We start from the raw sequence: 17,049 nt of genomic DNA, 5'->3' as shown, positions 1-17,049 counted from the left end.
CGGCTTCATCTTGTGGCGCTCCTCCCGCCATCATGATTGATGCTTGGCAGCCGTCGTGCATTGACCAGAATGGTCGCCCAGCTGTCTGTGCGTCCTACACCGTACGTCTTGTCGGTTAGGGAAGCATCTTGTCCTTGTAATATTCAGCACCTATTCACTGATGGGAGACGGCACCACGACCGCTTCGCCCGTGACAAAGCCTAACCTTTAAGACATTCCAAGCCGGAATCTGTCGTGCTACCATTACACCATGGATTTTACGAATTGTTGGAAACTGGTCGAGGAATAAATAAGCTTCAGACGCCGATCAAAAAGTAGGCCAGCAAAACAAAAATGTGACCCCTAAGCGAGTCGAACGCTTGACCTTCAGGATATTCCGAACTGGAATCTGACGCGCTACCATTGCGCCAAGGAGTCCAACGACCTGACAAAATTGTCACGTCGTTTTACAAATCATGCTTGCTTTTTTTTCCGAGGCTGCAGCTCGTCGCCATCAAGATCACCATTCGACCAGAGCGGCATCCGATATCTCAAGCTCTCAAACACTTACGAGTACAGTGAACTCCTCTAGTATATAATATCCCTCCACACGCTGAGCCAGAACAGCATCAACAACGTCAACCGCGTCATTGAGGCTGTCAACAACGATACTGCCACCCTCTACAGAAACGGACTGGACCACCTTGTCGGGGTTATCTATCCTGGTTGGGATAGACAGGCACATCTGTCAATAGTTCTGACAAGGGCCTTAACAAGGGCCTTAAAAAATGGGCGATTCCAGACCATTGGTTCTATGGTGAATCTGGTCCGTGGGATAGGTGCGAATAATAAGGTTGTTTCGGAACTGTGATGCAACCAACCCGCAGCCAGGCGGTCGTCTCGGTCTGATCAGCATCACTGCTAACAAGACAAGGCAGCCTCAACAGAAATCTGAGTCGCTATCACGCTGGTAGGATGTTTATCTCGTCGCGCATGATGCTCACGTTAGGAATCATGACGATTGATGACCACTACGGTAGCATCTAACCTCTGGAGGCTTGAGCATCGTTGTGCATGTTCTTCGGGCCGTTGCTGAAGTTTGTTCTCTGTATAGTCGCTACAAGCTATCCGTAGGTATGAAGACAATATTCCGCCCCATCGTGATTTGGCGTGCCTCCCAGATCATTGTTATTGAAAATCGTTGGATCATGTGCGGATATTTACTTTTTATGAGACCATCTTAGGATGAGAAAGAACAACATGGGGTACCCTCCCGGTTTTCCTCAGCTGGCGAACGCCACAGTGAGAAAGCAAGGAGTCCTTCTGGAAGCCTAGTTGTGGATGTAAGCGAGGGATTGCCCTGGTCCGGAAGATGCATCCTCCATAGCCGGGGGAAAGCACCGGCTCGGCGCATTTGCTGGGCAAATAATCGGAGCTCGAAGCTTATTCATATACGGATAGAGCACGCCGGGACTCGGGGAGGGTTACGTGCAATACTAGTAGTACTAATACAACACTCGATGTTGACCAGGTCGATTGGGTACAAATATCTATCAAGGTACGCGATGCACTCACTGTTCGTGCGTAGTACCTGTGGTGAAGAATCACAGCAAGGTAACGAAACCATGCCGCGACTTGTAACAGGATACGATATGAACCGAGCGACGAGACCGGCCATCCAGGCAGCACGCGTTGCCTATCTACCGGGGCCTAAAGTCTTCAATCCTCATGGAGAGTGCCGGGTGCCTTGAGAAGCCGGATTATCCGTACCTAGTCGCGGATCGCCACATCCACAGCTAGTGGCTACGGATACTCCGTTGTCGTTTAAATATTGGAATGGTGCGAAAGGGATAGCTGGTGGTCCTTTTTTGTCACCCTTGGAGTCGCCTCCCCCAGGTTTTAGCGACATTGGTCAAACTTGGTTCCCCAGACCGTTGTACGTAATGGCTTCTGGAAAGAGCGGAATGAAGCTTTCTGTCACACGCGGCCATCCCCGCAACAGTTCTACCCTGCCCGCAACACTATCTCGAACATGGGAAGTCGAGGATGCCAGGAAAACAATCGAGACATACTACCGCGAGCATGGCTCAATGGGGCACATGGTTGCCATGCCGGAGACACTGCTGCAAACAGGGCGCCATCAACCCGTCTCGGTGGCGCCGAGTATGTACGAGTACTGGGCAGAAAGTCTAGCAAGAGTTCAGAAGCGCGCTCGAGATAGCATCGATGCTCTGACTGGCTGCGTGCTATCAGCCGCAGTACCCACTCGTCTCAGGGGCCAATCAGCGTCGCATCAATACACGAGATGTGATTACGCGGAGCAACAGGGGCAACCAGAAGAGCAGGAGCACCTGTCAGCAGGAGCTGATGGGAGTGCAGGGTTTCGGCTCCGAACCAACATCTTGAACTTGCCAAGGGCCCAAGATGCTTCCTTGGATGGTTTGGCGACAAGGAACAAGATTTGGGCTCGCGGTGCTGGTCGAGAATAAACGAAGTTGCCCAAGCGCCTTTGTCCCAAACGACTCGTTCTGGCTAGATCGCCGAGGCATTTTCGGGGCGCAGAAGCCACAGATCTGCCGGGGAGCTAGCTCTCGCCAGTGACGTGGGCAAAGCGGGAAATGAGCCCACGCATGGCTAGCGAGGCCACACAGACCACACAGACCACACTGGCACTGGTGCGCTCTTGCACCTTGGGGCCCGGGCTGTGGAGGGCCGTGGAGGGTCCAAGAAGTCCAAGACCTTGTCTCTAACTTAGTTCAGTCCCGCCGAGCTGGTGGCGTGCAGCAGAGCCATCGCTGTCCAATAATGGCCCTGGCAAATCGCGGTGTGGTGAACGTCTTTGGGTTAGAACTCCTGGCAACCTAGGGGTGAGTTGGGGGCTTCGGTGCATATTCCATGGAAGCTGGCCTGCTAGTACGAATACTACTACATACCATATCACTCTTCGTGTTCGCCGACGTCAAGGCCAAAGCCAATAACTGCACCTCGGCCCGTTTGCACGAGTCAACATCCATACTCGATACCGTGAGTACGAATATGTACGAGTAACATTCTCGTAGTATGTAATGATAAACGATCACCGCCATCTCACATGAGAATGGGTACTATCTGGCGGTGCTCGAACCACTATTGCCTTGGCACGCTGGCACGTCAACCGCGCACGGCCAGGGGAGAAGCCGCACCACAATGAGGTGACAATTGCCTTCACCACTCCCCATGACTCGGGTCTCCCGAGACACCGTTTGCCATTGCCAACCCACGACCGGTTCCCCGATTCACTGCAGGCTTGTGATGCCGAACTGGCCTGAGCGAGCTGCTAATATGTGCTGTACATAGTACTACCTACGTACGTAATGCCATCCTGTGGTGCTCCGAGGCCGAGGCGGACTTTCACCTTGGAGACTGTTTACATCGGCGACTAGCCAAGTGGTGCCGGGCATCATCTTCAAACAACGGCCTCCCAATATGCCCGGTTTGTGCGGGTCTGGAGGACCCCGGAAGCAGACAGACTATTACAACCATGTTTTGGTGTTATCCGCCGGCCATCTCGGGTTAGTGGAGATGAACGAGTGTATTATCCCTGATTGTGAACCTGCTGTGCTTATATGCGCCATCGTCGGCGGAGTTCATATGGGCGGAGTTAATGAAGAGCGGCGGAATTTGGTTGGACGGGAAGCTAACGACGGGTGGTGAGATGGTGAGATATCACGTTCATTCCACCGCGATTGTGATAACATCCTTGCCTCAGACCGGGACAACGAAGAGGAGCAGTGGCTGGAGAGGGTGATGGCATTGACTTCGCGGGCACATCGTGGTAGATTGAGCACATTGTGGTATTATATCACCATTATCGTTCTATATCGAGTACATTGATATCGAATACGTATGCCGTACGTGGGTATGTTAACGTAGGTATGTCAAGGGTATCTTAGTATGTTAGAACACCCTAATATACCAAGCACGCACCTCCTGATACATGAAAAACGTCCCAACCTTCGCTCGCATTCCTCATAAAGTTATGGAGCACGTACTAGACTCAGCAGATCAATGGTCACATACTGGCAATCATTCTCCATGCATTGTCCCGTGTCTCTTGGGAGGTAAACCGCTACTGCCACTGTCCCAACGGGTGCTATGACTTTGATATCTTTTCACCACCCGGTATCTCTCCCTACGACACGGCTTTGTACTAAGCTAGAGTTTCCCTATCGTACCTCTGGCGAACGAATATGATTATTGGCTAGGATTAAGTACTATATGTAACGAAACAGAGCTCCATGAATGAAAAGTTGGGAACACGAGGTTGTGACAAGCCGATGGGAGCCTCGAGTCTGATGCTTGCCACCGGGGGGATTTATACCTATCTGTGACAAAGATGCTGGAGTGAATAAAAAAAATTCTGATATTTTGCATAGAAGAGCCGCGGATGCTTTCCTAGGCAGGCTGTGAGTCTCCTCATCGTAGCTAGGAGGGAAGAGCTCAACATCATCTGATTCAAAGTCGACGATATTCTCGCGTCGAGGAGTATGTGATCTATGCTTTAATTTAGTAATGCTGATTAACAGGTCGTTTTGAAGTATCACTTTATCAAAACGAAAGCTAGGGTCAGTATCCGGTCAGGGTGGCCCTGACGGAGGTCGGTGACACTGGAACCTCCCATGATATCCCCTTCGCCCGCAATGTTTGACCTTATTTTGTTGCGTTGTGAAACTCAACCCAGGGTCTTCTTAGTCCTTGGAAGGTTGAGAAATAGCTATAAAATAGAGACTACATGCGGCTCCGACCTCCTCCCATATCCTAACCGATCTTGCAAAATGAGGATATTATTCATACGTCTCGCACGGTGTCTTAGAGTGGTACCAGAAGGAACAAGACTCTCTTATTCGTGAAACGAGACAGTCATCATATTCACTCAATCGTAACAGGCTGCTGCTGTTCACCCACCTGGCGCTAAATGAGTGGCTGGCTTCAGAGACGTACAAACAAGTAGACTTGAAGTTATTCATTTTTTCCGTGTTTGATGGTATATACACTACTAACCAGCTATAAAAATATACTGGCGGCCCCGACCGCAGGATGTCTCCGATTTGGTTGGGGCAACATAGGAAATGGCACTGAAAGCCAAACGTTGAATGAGTAGGGCGTGGAACCGTGCCCGTGCGGAGGATGGTGACCTCGATTCACCGTGGTCCTCCTCCTCCTCCAGAGCCCGAACCTCTCACACTGGAGAGGCGAGCCGCGCCCGTCGCGGGAAGCAGTCAACAATACTAGCCAGGCAGCCATACGTGGACAGTATCCCATGTCCACGGCCAAAGACACGCCAACTCCATAACGCAACCAAGGAAGTTGTTTGTCAGCCTACCCTGTGAAATAGGGCGAGAGAAGTGTCACGCTTTTTTGAGCCTCAAGTCGCCCGCGCCAGTCGTACATGCCACCAGGGCTGCTACGCCAGGTTTTTCAATCCTCGTTTGTAGTCGTAACAATTCATCGTTTTGTCCTCTTTTCTTCTTTACTCCCCGAGGGTGCTGTGTCTGGCACCCCCGGGCAGTAACCGTCACCCTGGCGTCAGGCCCCCCACTCTATCCGAAAAGGGCGGCGCCGCCGGACTCGACAGCCTCGATCTCAGCAATGTCGAGGGGTGCGCGGTGGAAGCGGGCGGGAAGCTCAGAGGTGTCAAAGTAGACGCCCTGGGGGGCGGCGACGGAGCCGAGCTCAGCACCGGCAGTGCCACCGATGCCTGCCGCGGGGCGGATGGACTTCTGGAGGGGGCCGTGCTGCTGGGCGTGGTCGCGGTAGGAGCTGAAGGAGGTGTGGCGGGAGGCGGCAGCAGCGCTGCTGGTGAAACCCTCGGGGAGCTTGCCAGAGGGGGAGGCGGGGTGAGGCTTAGGGCTGTGGTCGATGGAGGCTTCGCAAGGACGTTAGCAGTGTTGGGCTGACGGGTGCTGCGAACAGCGTGGCTCCATGGCGAAGGCAATTGGAGAGTGTTGAGGGGATAATATCGAGGGTGAGTGAGGCCTTACAGGGAATGGTCCGAGGGCCCAGGAACCTGATCATGGGGGTGCGCTCGGCGTGAGCCGCAGCCTGGCGGAGAGCGCGGGTAGCAAACATGGTGCTTGGTGGTGCAATTGAGTGTTTCGAAGCGTGGTGGTTGGAAGAAAATGATGGTGATGTCGTCAAGGTTGTCGTCGACGTTGGAAGGCTTTGGGTGACGCGCCGCCGGAGAGCACGGACACTTTATTTTTTCGTTGGTGGCGGGCGATTGCGGGAAACTGTGAGGTGAATGGGCGCTTGGCCAGATCCGGTGAGGTGGGGTTTGTGGTGGTGACGGGGGAGAGACAGACGACGGTGAGAGTGAGACAGGCGAGACGGGAAGGAAAAGAAGAAAACGGAGAGCTGGGGCAGGGTGAGGGAAGGTTATTATTGATATGGGGAAGTGTGGGAGGAGTGGTCACTGTGGTGGTCAGGATGGGTTCAAGGTTGTTTGTTGGTGGGTGGATGGTGGGCAGGTGCAGGACGGGCAGAATGCGCTGCGGAATTTGTGGTGAACCTAATGCAGCCTCCAGAGACAGACTGCAGGCGAGCGTGAGGAGTTGAGAGCAGTTGAGGCCGGCGTCGGATCTCCCCACGCCAACAAAGCATGTGCACTGACAGCACAAGTGACAAATGCGGTGCGCCCAGCGCATGGAGTGGGGGAGAGCCATTGAGCCAAACACACAAGGTTTGGCGCCCATTGGTGTCCATCACGCCATTTGGCACGCCATTCGGGTCTTTGGATGCTTCCTGTGGCATGGACTGATTCCCAATCCCTCCCCTCCCGATGCCACAGGTGAATTGACGCGTGTGTGTGACTGCGACCTCTGCTCCGGCTTCTCCCATATTAAACCCCAATCCTGTCTCATATGACGACGTCTGCCTACCTAGGTACCCTGGGTGCCGACGCCACCGAGGCATCTCTGCCACTTGCTTGTGCAGCACTGCAGCAGTGCAGATTATCAATCGTGGAGCATCCCACCATCTCCGCGCCTTTTACACTCAATCCATGCACGGCTCGCACGGCGCCTCCTCCTGGCAGGTGCATACTGCATAATGCATTTGGACCTCCGTGGTCGGCTTAAGCATCGCCAGGGTGTTGTGGCCCGTGGCCCGTTGGCCCCGTGTGTGCATGGGAGCGGCTGCACCGGCTGCACTGGTGCAGTCCAGCTCTCCCCTCGACCGCCCCCTCAACAACCTGGAACAGACAAGTCTCAGACTTCTCAACATGCACCTTTGTCCACCGATGTCATGCGATCTGGGGCGGCTGCGTCGTCCCGTCATCGTTTCCCCCGCCCTAGCCGCAGGACCCCCCCAGCCATGTGCCGACTTGAGTGACTGCACACTGAAGCACGACGTATTCGTACTCGTAGCATCCACGTACCTACTCCTTGCCTGTCGCCATTCACCTCCATTCATCTTCACGCACCTCTCAACACCGAGTGCATGGATTTTTGAAGAATGACAGCTAGCTCGTGTATGATCAGCCAGAGATTCGTCGGGCGAGGGTAATATCTCGGCATCAACTTTATGAGCCGAGGATGATTAATTTGGTTGTGAAGTTCGGTTGAAGCCTCTCATAAGTACCTTGCGTAGACTTACCCAGTACTACGAGTACTACTTGTACGTACCAAACCTTGTTCACCCTGGACCCCCACGCCTATTACTACCTAGTATCCGTACGTACGTAGGTGTATATCCCGAAGGAAATATTAGGCCAAGCAATGCCGGCGATGCTGTGACTTGGGGGGATCCTACTGGGGAATATTATCTTCTTGCCTTTACGCTCAAGCTACTATGTACACCAATTTTGAACCTTGCCCGCCCACGACGCACTGCTCATGATCTGATATGTTGGCGATTTTAGTCCTCGGGATGATGGAGATGGAGTGCGCAGGGCTTTGATCTAGCGCGGGAGCCACTGTACTCCCACTGGACGGACAACCAAAAAAAACACACTCCCCTTTCAATTTTCATACATGATCAATAATTCAACGAGGCCGGTGGTGATAATTGCGTTACGGCACTGTCAAGCCGACATAACTTTATCCTTATCCGTATACTCTATGTTATTACCCGTACACCGTACAGTGCCTGCAGGTCGACAACAGCCCACCAATGATATGCATGTTGGGAGCCAGAAGTTCATAACCTTGACCGCGTCCCACAGATGGTACTTTCCCCGTTGATCAGGTCTAGTGTGAGACGCATCTTGCTATCTTTTATCGAGCGTAACCAAAGGGTCTAGACATTTTGCATTCTTCATCACTGCTCCGGCTCTGGATTCCAAGCTGCCTGTTACGACCACTCCGTCTCTGCATCTGACCTTAGTTGCAGCTTCTGGACTTCCCATGTTGTCCCACCTCTCCCACCCTGCTACCGGATCTGAATCATCATGACCTCCAAACCGGAGAGCAGCATGGAGCAGCATGCTCTGGGTAAGCCGCTTCACGGGTAAGTCGATGCGTGGCAGGCCTCAATTGACACCGTGGAACACTACTAATAGGCTTCAAAAGGCGGCCTTGACTCCCTCATGGCCAAGTGTCTACTTCGACAGATCTTTCTTCAAGCAGGATATTCTCGGCAGCAAGTCCGGCGTCCCCAAACACTGCCAACAAGCGATGGGAGATGATGTTCAAGGAGTTGGGCTTTGAGGGTCTCCTGTAGAACTCGATGGTTGGTGTCTCTGACCGAGACTTTGTCGCCGAGACGCTGCAGTGGGGCAGCATGCTTGTGCAGCACATCTCCCGCTGGGCGGAGGATCTTATTATCTCCTCGATGGCTGAGTTTGGCTTCAACCGGCAGCTCGCTGATGCCCCAGTCTCGAGCTGCTCTGCAGCAAGAGTGGCCGTGCGTTCGACCATATTGTGGGCTTCATGATGACACAGAAGGGCTTGCCTAGCACCTACAACAAGAACCCCTAGGAGAGCATCGAGCCTGTGCTTGACCACGTCAAGACGATCTCGGACAGCATCGAGATTTCCAACGGTATCCTTTCGGCGCTTAAGATTGACCCGGCCAAGATTAAGGCTGCACTGGACCCCTTCATGCTGGCGACCGACCTGGTCAACTACCTGGTCCGCAAGGGGGTTCCGTCTCGCGAGACCCGCCACATCTCGGGCCGCTGCGTGGCCAAGTCTGAGGAGACCGGCATCCCAATTAACGAGCTCACGTTTGAGTAGATGAAGGCAACTGGCGAACGGGTTGAGGAGGACATTGCTGACGCCTTCGACTACGAGACAACTATGGAGAGGTGGTCGGCCAAGGGCAGCGCCAGCAAGTCGAGCGTCCTGGAGCAGATTGCGGTTCTTAAGGCCATGTTATGTTGAAGCAGGATTCAATGAGTGCGGGCAGGAGGTTCTTGAGGGTGGCATTTGGGAAGGCAAAACACAAAAAAAAGGGGGAGGAAACGACTACGTACCTGGGTAGCCTCTTCTGTAAGTGGATTGTCGTTCTCTTGAGGGATCAGATACTAGACTAGACGCCACGACAGGCAATGCTGAATTCGACGGGATACCTTGCACGTGCATTACCTACTTTGCCCTGCTGCTGTTTGTTTTCTTCCCGATTTTAACTTTGGTGTTGCTACTTACTTATGTTGACGCTTATGGTTTGTTTACTTGGGTATAACTTCCCCCCTATTCGCCTTCATCTCCTCGCACTTTCTCTCCTTCTCCCACCCACATCCATCACATCCATCACATCCACCACATCCACCTACTCGCTTCTCGTCAGAGACTCTGGACACCAGAATCACCGATCAGAACACATACATTCCCAACATCACTTCCTACAGGGACGCTAACCATGGCTCCCATCCCTTTCCCACACCCTGCTCTTGACCCGACTCAGCCGGTTCCTACCCAGCTCACATCCGTAAGGGTGTACGGGATCATCGCATGGGCCGCAATCATTGCAATCCTCCTGTTACTAGCTGTTGGCATCATCGGCATCAAACTCCCCAGCCGCATTGTCTACAGGGCTTGCACAAGGCTCTACTCTCGATGCGCAAACAACTGGAACGAATGGCAGAATAAAACCAACGTCAGGGACTCGAACATTCCTACCCAGCCTTATGTCCCACATGGCTACTCCGAGTATAGATATGAGGCCCACTTCGCTGGTAGCTACGAGCTTCCTTGGCCTTATATTTCCCTTCCTCCTGCCTACGCCGAGGAAGAGGACGTTGCAATCAATATGCAAGATGCCTGCCAGTTGAACGCTGGAGACAACACACAGAACTACCCGGGAATCCCTGAGTACTCCATAGGCTCGTCGAGTTCTCGAAAACGGGGTGGCAGGACCGACTTGGTCGTGCCTCACGAGCCTCTGGGACAAACCAGTGGAGCCATGCTTCTTCCACCACCAACCATGGGGCACGAACAGTCCCCAGCCCCTGGATACATCCAACACTCGGCTCCATACTTGGACAAACTAGGGTTCGACGGTACTTTGAACCCCTCGATGATGCTGAATGGTAGAATGCGTCGGCAGTCGATTGCTCCAAGGCCACGCTAGGTTCTTCTAGCATCTTGAAGTGAGAGAGAGAGGCTCTTCAACGGTTCCAACTCGCCTCGAACGATGACACGCACATACCGTCCGCCAATCTCTCTCTCACAACCACACACTCTTTGAGTCTTACTCTGAGATTCTCACCCCCTTCCCCCTCTATTTCCACACTCACACACTCTTTCAATCTCTCTGTCTAATGGCGGTGTCATACTGGGCTGAGAGCTTGTTGAAAAGATAATTGGGAGGACATGTTACATGATTCTGAAGCGCACTACCCACCGAACAGTATTTGTTTTCAGTCACTGATTGTCGGTCATTATGAGGTTCGGCCATTCTTCGCTGCTAGTCACAATGGTTTCTCAGTCATGACTTGTTGGTCATTTGGGGTTCAGTCATGGTTGGTCAGCGGTACTATGGGTGTTTCTTGTCACAAGCAGGCATGGCTATCCATCGCCACCTGTTGCTCCGGTCCGCGAAGACCACTTGGCCTCAGATGACACTCATGGCTGCGGGTCAAGAAGACTCCCCAAGTAGCGCTCAGGTGTGCCAGAATTCTTGTTTGTTTCAGTAGATAGACAAGATCCTAGAACTAGCGGTGGTGCTAACCTATATCCTCTCAGGGGACGCGGTTGGCATAATGATAAACGTTCTTGGACTCAACATATGCCTATGCCCATCTCTCTTGACTACAATGGGGTATCCTGTCAGAGGAGCATCGACATTCCCTGGTCTGTCACCGGTAACTCCACCTCCTCCATCGGCGGCCACCACTGAGACCACGCCCCCTGCTCGTCCACATTACTGCTCACCTCGGCCATCAGCTGGCTCAGAAGCGTGTTCGTGTCCAGCATCTGCCCATCGAACCCAACGGTATTATGGACCGACCCATCGGCCACCGGCTCTGCGGGGCCTGCCGGTGGCCGGTCCGCCCCAGCAATCTCCTGGCTCTGCTGCTCCGACCGGTCCACCACACGGAACTCGTAGACGGATTGGTGGAGATTGTCAAAGTCGGCGCAGGTCCTCCCGCGGTAGCGGCCCTCTGTGGCCGCCCTACCGTACAGGAGCGAGGCGTGCTGCAGCGTCTTGATCTAATAGTCCTCCTGGTCAGTCAAACGACTCATCTCGCCATGGCTGAAGAAGAAAAAAAGGGGGGGTTGGGGCTTACCCATCCGTCGGCAATCTTCCAGATGTGCCGGAACTCCTCCAGGTAGTCCAGGCACATGTTCATGCACTCTTTGGCGCGCGGACTCCGGCCGAGGTTCATGTTAGGGAAGCGGTAGATGTAGACGAGCAGGTATCCGGCCGAGAAGGCGCAGAAGCCCACAAACGGCGTCATGAGCGGCACGCCGCACTCGGACGCCTCGTGCAGGAGCCACGCGACGTTCTCGGCCGACTTGAAGAGCTCTGCCGCGCTGTCCTCCCACCAGCCGACCGGGGCGGGCGCCTCCAGGAGCGGCTTCTCTACGGGGCCCTGGGGGACCGACTCATGGGTTGGTAGGAAGGGCATGTACTCGCGGTGAAGCATGAGCGTGCTGGGCCAGGCGTCAGTACATGCATACATACATATGCACTGTGGTATTATATGCGGCTCGTTGCTGGTGCAGTGGGTAGGTAGGAAGACTTTACCTGACGTAGTACAGCAAGTTGAGATACGTAAACGTCTCTCCATAGCCGAGTGTCATGTGGACAGCCACTGATGTGCTCGGATAGTGCAGGTTGCGGTGCTGCCCTGCTCGCCAGGACTTGAGCTGACTCCACGACATGGACCACGGCGAGCTGGGCACCCAGGGGCAATTTTGCGGGGCGCACATGCCGGGGGCTCTCCTCCCGTCGTTGAAGATGAACTCCATGACCCTGGCCCAGATGTCGAACCCGCCGACCAGGATCTCGAAGCCCTGCGTGATGTCCAGCACGGGGCCGGTGGGGGATGATGACGGCGGCAGGGAAGAGGAGGAGGACACAAGGCTAGAGGGAGGAGGTTCGGGGCCAAAGGCAAACTCGACGGCGCTCAGGGGTCGAGCGATTCGGAGCTTGTGCATCTCGGACATGGGCAGCATGGGCGGATTGTAGGTGCCCGAGTTGACCATGCAGTCCATGATGAAGCAGGCCCAATACGTGCGGGCCTCGATGGCTACGGTGACGGCGTCACGGTGGTCGCGCTCGCAGGCCGGGTCCAGGGGGTAGGGGGAGACACGCTGGCTGTGGAGGGCCTGCATGATGCGGATGGCGATTCCTATATGAAAGCCTGTGAGTCTGGGGTACTGGGGGGCCCAAGGAAGAAGCAAGACGCACCGCAGTAGACCCATGCTTTGTGAAAGTCTCTAGTGCCCCATTCATGGAGCGTGATGATGAGCAGGGCCTGGACGACCTGGATCTTGGGTGGCTGCAGGATAAATTCGGCCAATCTCTGCCTGGCATAGGCTGCATACTCACTGCTCGAGAGTAGTGAGGCTGCCCATGAGAGCCCCAGGGCCGCCATCTGCGCCCTCGTTACGGCCAGCACGGCGCCTAACAGGGTCATGGTCTCGGGCGACAGCGAGGGGGACTCGAACTCGGCCATAAAGGTCGGCAGGTGGAGCATGCCTAGCTCGGGGAACTTGTTGGAGAAGACATTGAGCGTCTTGAGAATGACGCCGTTGGGCAGCGTAGCAATATGCCGGTCAACGGCCACTAGGTCCATTGGCCCTCCTCCTCCTCCTCCTCCTCCTCCTCCTCCTCTTCCTTCTCCCGCTCCATGCTGATGAGGCACCTGAGAGACGGGTCCAGATCCCGACCTGCTCCGTGTGTGCCGCTGCTCACGATCCTTATCCCCCCCAGCCGCCCGCCTATCTTCCTTACGCTGGGCCCTGACGCGCCTGGCCTTTGTGAGGTCAACCTGAGGCCTTGTCAGGATGCAGTCTTGAGCATTGGATCTCTGGCATCGCGAGCATGGAGGGGTCCCCGTGTGAAGGCACTTGACCTTAGCCTTGCTGCACACCGTCAGCCCGAGTCACATCCATTGAATGTAAGCTACTCACCGGCAGGCATCGCAGGACAAGCTGGAGCGCATCGTTCTCAGTAATACGGCGTGGGGTCTCACATTGGAGAAGCCTGTCGGGTTTCGGGTTTCATGTCGTCATCATTAGGGGGCCACGATTCTACCAATGTTCGGGAATGCTGAGCACAATTATAAAGCCGATGTCGGCTTCCACCGGCCCTCCTCTGACCGACTTCACTACAATCACAATCTTTCAACTTTCAAGAGTTAAGAAAAAAAAAGGCAAATGGAGCATAAATCGTCTATCTACCAGCTACAAGGGGTATAGGTCTATGAGGAGAAATGAATCAACAATGTTCCGCCGCACCCAAAATTCGCTGCATCCAGTCATATCAAATAATCGTCCACGCTATACCATGAAGTCGTTACAAGAGTTACTCAAGGATCGCTGGAGACGGTGTGCTCAATGATCCGCGCACACTCGTACGGATTTGAGAAGACGTGCCAGACGTGCCTGGGCACGCCCTGGAAAGCGTTCTCGAACCGGTCGGGATGGTTCTTGTCGTCGATACCGATGGCAGCCACGTCATCGACTCTGCGGATGAGGGCCAGTCTGATCCAGCCGGGAAATGTGCGACAACTGTAAAACTTGTCAGCCAAATAGCTCTAGATGCGCCTAAATGCTCATCTTCAACTTACATCTCCCCATACGCCTCCGGGTCAGACTGCGTCGAGTCGCCAATCACAATCATCTTGCGCTTCGGCAGCCACGAGTTAATCTTCTTCATGCGATCCGCCTTGTACTCCTCCGTCCCCATAGTCAGAGCTGAGAGCAGGCCGGCCACCGTCTTCCAGCTAAAATCGCGCAGGATGAGTGTCCCCGGCGGGAAATACTTCTCGCGGAACTCCCTGAGGAATGGGTACAGGTTGTACGGCGAGGCTGAGAGATAGAACCAGGGCGTGTCCTCGGGTAGGAAGCACTTTATTTGATGGTACAGCTCAGGCATGCCAGGGACGGGCCGCGGCTCATTGACAAATGTCTCCTGGAGAATGCCGACAGGGTCTCCAGTCATGGTGATCTTGATGGTGTCATCCACGTCTGAAGCCCGATGGTTAGTATGCTATTCCCACTGTCGGTGCTGGCTTTGGCCTTCTTATCCAAAACTTACCCGTAATGATACCCCAACCTTCCACCCCGGCGTAAAACGTCCGCGCCTCGAGGATCCCATTCGTGCCTGGGGGCACCTTGGCCAAGGACCTGACCAGCGCCCCCTTTTTAGCGCCAGGGATCTTGACAACCTCGGTCGAGATGCCATTAATATTGGTTGGGGTCATCCTGATCTCCTTGCCCTGCGTGGCCACCCTGACTATGCGCACCATGCGGATGTCCCAGAGAAATGGGAGGATCCTCTCCTCGATGATATCCCGCTCCCGGGCATCGTCCGCCAATCCCACGCTCTGCGCGATGGCCGAAACAATGTCGGCCACCTTGCAGCAGGGGTCGCGCTCAAAGACGGCGGCCACATACTCGACCTGCCACGAGCGCATGCGCGAGTTGCGGAAGGCCGTGTTGTCGAGAATCCAGACAGTGTCTTCGTGCGAGACATTCTTACCCAGCGGGTTGAGGTCGCCGATCTTCTTGACGAGGCTGCCGAAGCTGAAGCTGGGCGGGAGGAGGGGCGGCATCTTGAACGGCTCGGACTTGGGGTCGGGTAATGAGGCTTCGTACTCGTCAAACTTCATCTGCTTGCGGGCGCGTTGTTGCAACTCATCAGCAAGCGTGGCAGGGTTGTATTTGTTGGCCATCGTGAGAGTCTTTCCGCGCGAGGGGGCCGTCGGGCTCCTCTATTATGTCTAGGCGTAGAGAACGGGAGCAGTGCTCCAGAGACTGGACGAATCGGCAGGTGATAAAGTCAGGCACAATGTCGACGCTGGACGTCAAGGTCAAGCGACCTGGTTACAACGAGTTCTCGAGACAAGGGCCACGGTCAACAGAGAAGAGCAGAGCCAGAGGATAAAGGCGATACGGTCAGGCGGCGCCTTCCAAGCGCAGATAGGCGCAGAGGGCAGGCGAGGCTGGCATCTTTGTACCCTGGGCGGCGCTTGTGACCGGCATTCGAGGCAGGAGCCTGGCAGCAGGTACCAGGCAAGCAGGGCCTGCAAGAGGGGTACCAAGAGAGCTATTACCAAGAGGACCACCAAGAGGACTACCAAGAGGACCACCACCAAGAGGACCACCAAGAGGTCCAACAAGAGGCCCGGTAGAGGGTCAGCCAAGAGGGTCAGCAAGGGAAAGCCGACGAGGGTGCGGCGTGACGTGACCCCGACGCATCTACATTATGGATCATCCGCCCGAGATGGTGGGAATGGTGGGCGATGGTGGTTGGGGGCGGGCGCCTGCGGGGTGTTGCCTGCACCAACGCAAGCACCTAGTAGGGCTGGCACATGAACTGCACATGAACTAACTGCACCTGAACAGCTGCAGTCCCAAGCACTGACGTTGCTACTGAGCCTTTCACCCCAAGCACGTGGACTTAACTGAGTCAAACGCTGTGGATTCGTCCCATCTAAGACAACTCCCACCACGTGTGTAACGGCCTCTTAATCGTCTCTTCTCCTACTCGTAATACGAGTACGACATATACCAACTTATTGTACTACCGTATCCGCACTATTCTACACGTATGCACTATGCAAGTTACCAGGAACAAGTCGCTCGCAAGACCTCTGGTCGCAATGACGCCTTGGCTAAGACCCGATTGCCCTTTAGGCATAAGGTAAGTAATAGTACTCTGCTTACTATCCGAGCCACCAGCCACTAACATTATCGCACCCTCACCGCATGTACATGTATCTCGCACATGACACTGCATCGAGGCAGTGAAAGGGCGATCCCGCGCTCGCTTTAAAGCACACCGCGCAGCTGAGCAGGGGACAAACCCTGCCAGAGGAGGCGTCACACAGTTCTATTTACGTTTGAGTGGCGAGCTGGCCCAGAGGCGGCTGGACCTATAAGCTGACCTTTTGTCTTGGCCATGTCCCCCACCCCCTCCTGGACATAAGAATAAGCTTTGTGGGGACACGACGAGCCGGATCGAGATTCCCGCCGCGGTCCCCCTCAGGAAGTGCCTAGTAGGTATGAAGCACATAGTAAAGTACCATACTTATGGCATCGGTATTTCGCCACTTATCGGCAGTAAGTGATGCCCCCCGTCTCGTCTCTCCAGATGCGTGTGTACATGGACTCCATTCTTATGGCCAACAGTCATGTTTCAGCATTATAAGACTCTCAGTAGAAAGAAACGATGCCAGGAGATATCAAGGTAGTAATGGTGTCATTTTCTGGCCGACACGTCTTTCCCTACTTGCTTCATTTCGAGTTCGTTTGGAAACTCATCCATTGCCAGCAAATCAGATGAAGATTAACAAGAAAAGACAATAATATGTCATGTATATAGTACTCAAATAACGACCTAAACGCCTGCCACAAAGCACGCGTGCTGCTCGCAACGTTCTGATATCTAACCGTAGTCTGACCATGCCAAGTATAA

The 17,049-nt window shown here is 54.4% G+C and overlaps 3 protein-coding genes and 1 non-coding gene across 4 annotated transcripts; 1 reads left to right on the top strand and 3 right to left on the bottom strand.

The window, feature by feature from the left end:
* Nucleotides 1-336: 336 nt before the first annotated feature.
* On the bottom strand, nt 337-417 carry ACO1O0_006134. The gene has a single exon. It is a non-coding gene; the product is annotated as a tRNA-Trp (tRNA).
* Nucleotides 418-5,558: 5,141 nt separating this feature from the next.
* Nucleotides 5,559-6,087, bottom strand: ACO1O0_006133 (ribosomal protein S36 family protein; the record flags this gene model as incomplete). The annotated part of the gene is made up of 2 exons (XM_083195529.1): nt 5,559-5,884; nt 6,000-6,087. 2 exons carry the CDS (start codon nt 6,085-6,087, stop codon nt 5,559-5,561), a joined length of 414 nt encoding a protein of 137 aa, XP_083048545.1.
* A 2,317-nt stretch (nt 6,088-8,404) lies between these two features.
* On the top strand, nt 8,405-9,191 carry ACO1O0_006132 (uncharacterized protein; the record flags this gene model as incomplete). Its single annotated transcript, XM_083195528.1, has 4 exons — nt 8,405-8,463; nt 8,516-8,651; nt 8,677-8,859; nt 8,934-9,191. The coding sequence occupies 4 exons, from the start codon at nt 8,405-8,407 to the stop codon at nt 9,189-9,191; spliced, it is 636 nt and encodes a 211-aa protein (XP_083048544.1).
* Nucleotides 9,192-11,225: 2,034 nt separating this feature from the next.
* ACO1O0_006131 (uncharacterized protein) lies at nt 11,226-15,304 on the bottom strand (the record flags this gene model as incomplete). The annotated part of the gene is made up of 8 exons (XM_083195527.1): nt 11,226-11,609; nt 11,687-12,053; nt 12,148-12,754; nt 12,814-13,490; nt 13,539-13,559; nt 13,986-14,138; nt 14,198-14,597; nt 14,668-15,304. The coding sequence occupies 8 exons, from the start codon at nt 15,302-15,304 to the stop codon at nt 11,226-11,228; spliced, it is 3,246 nt and encodes a 1,081-aa protein (XP_083048543.1).
* Between the last annotated feature and the right edge of the window lie 1,745 nt (nt 15,305-17,049).

Source organism: Amphichorda felina (genome assembly GCF_050947745.1).
Source record: "Amphichorda felina strain 45539 chromosome Unknown scaffold_6, whole genome shotgun sequence".
NCBI classification, from domain to species: Eukaryota; Fungi; Ascomycota; class Sordariomycetes; order Hypocreales; family Bionectriaceae; genus Amphichorda; species Amphichorda felina.
Note: the sequence above shows the minus strand (reverse complement) of the source record. Positions and strands in the feature narration are given on the sequence as shown.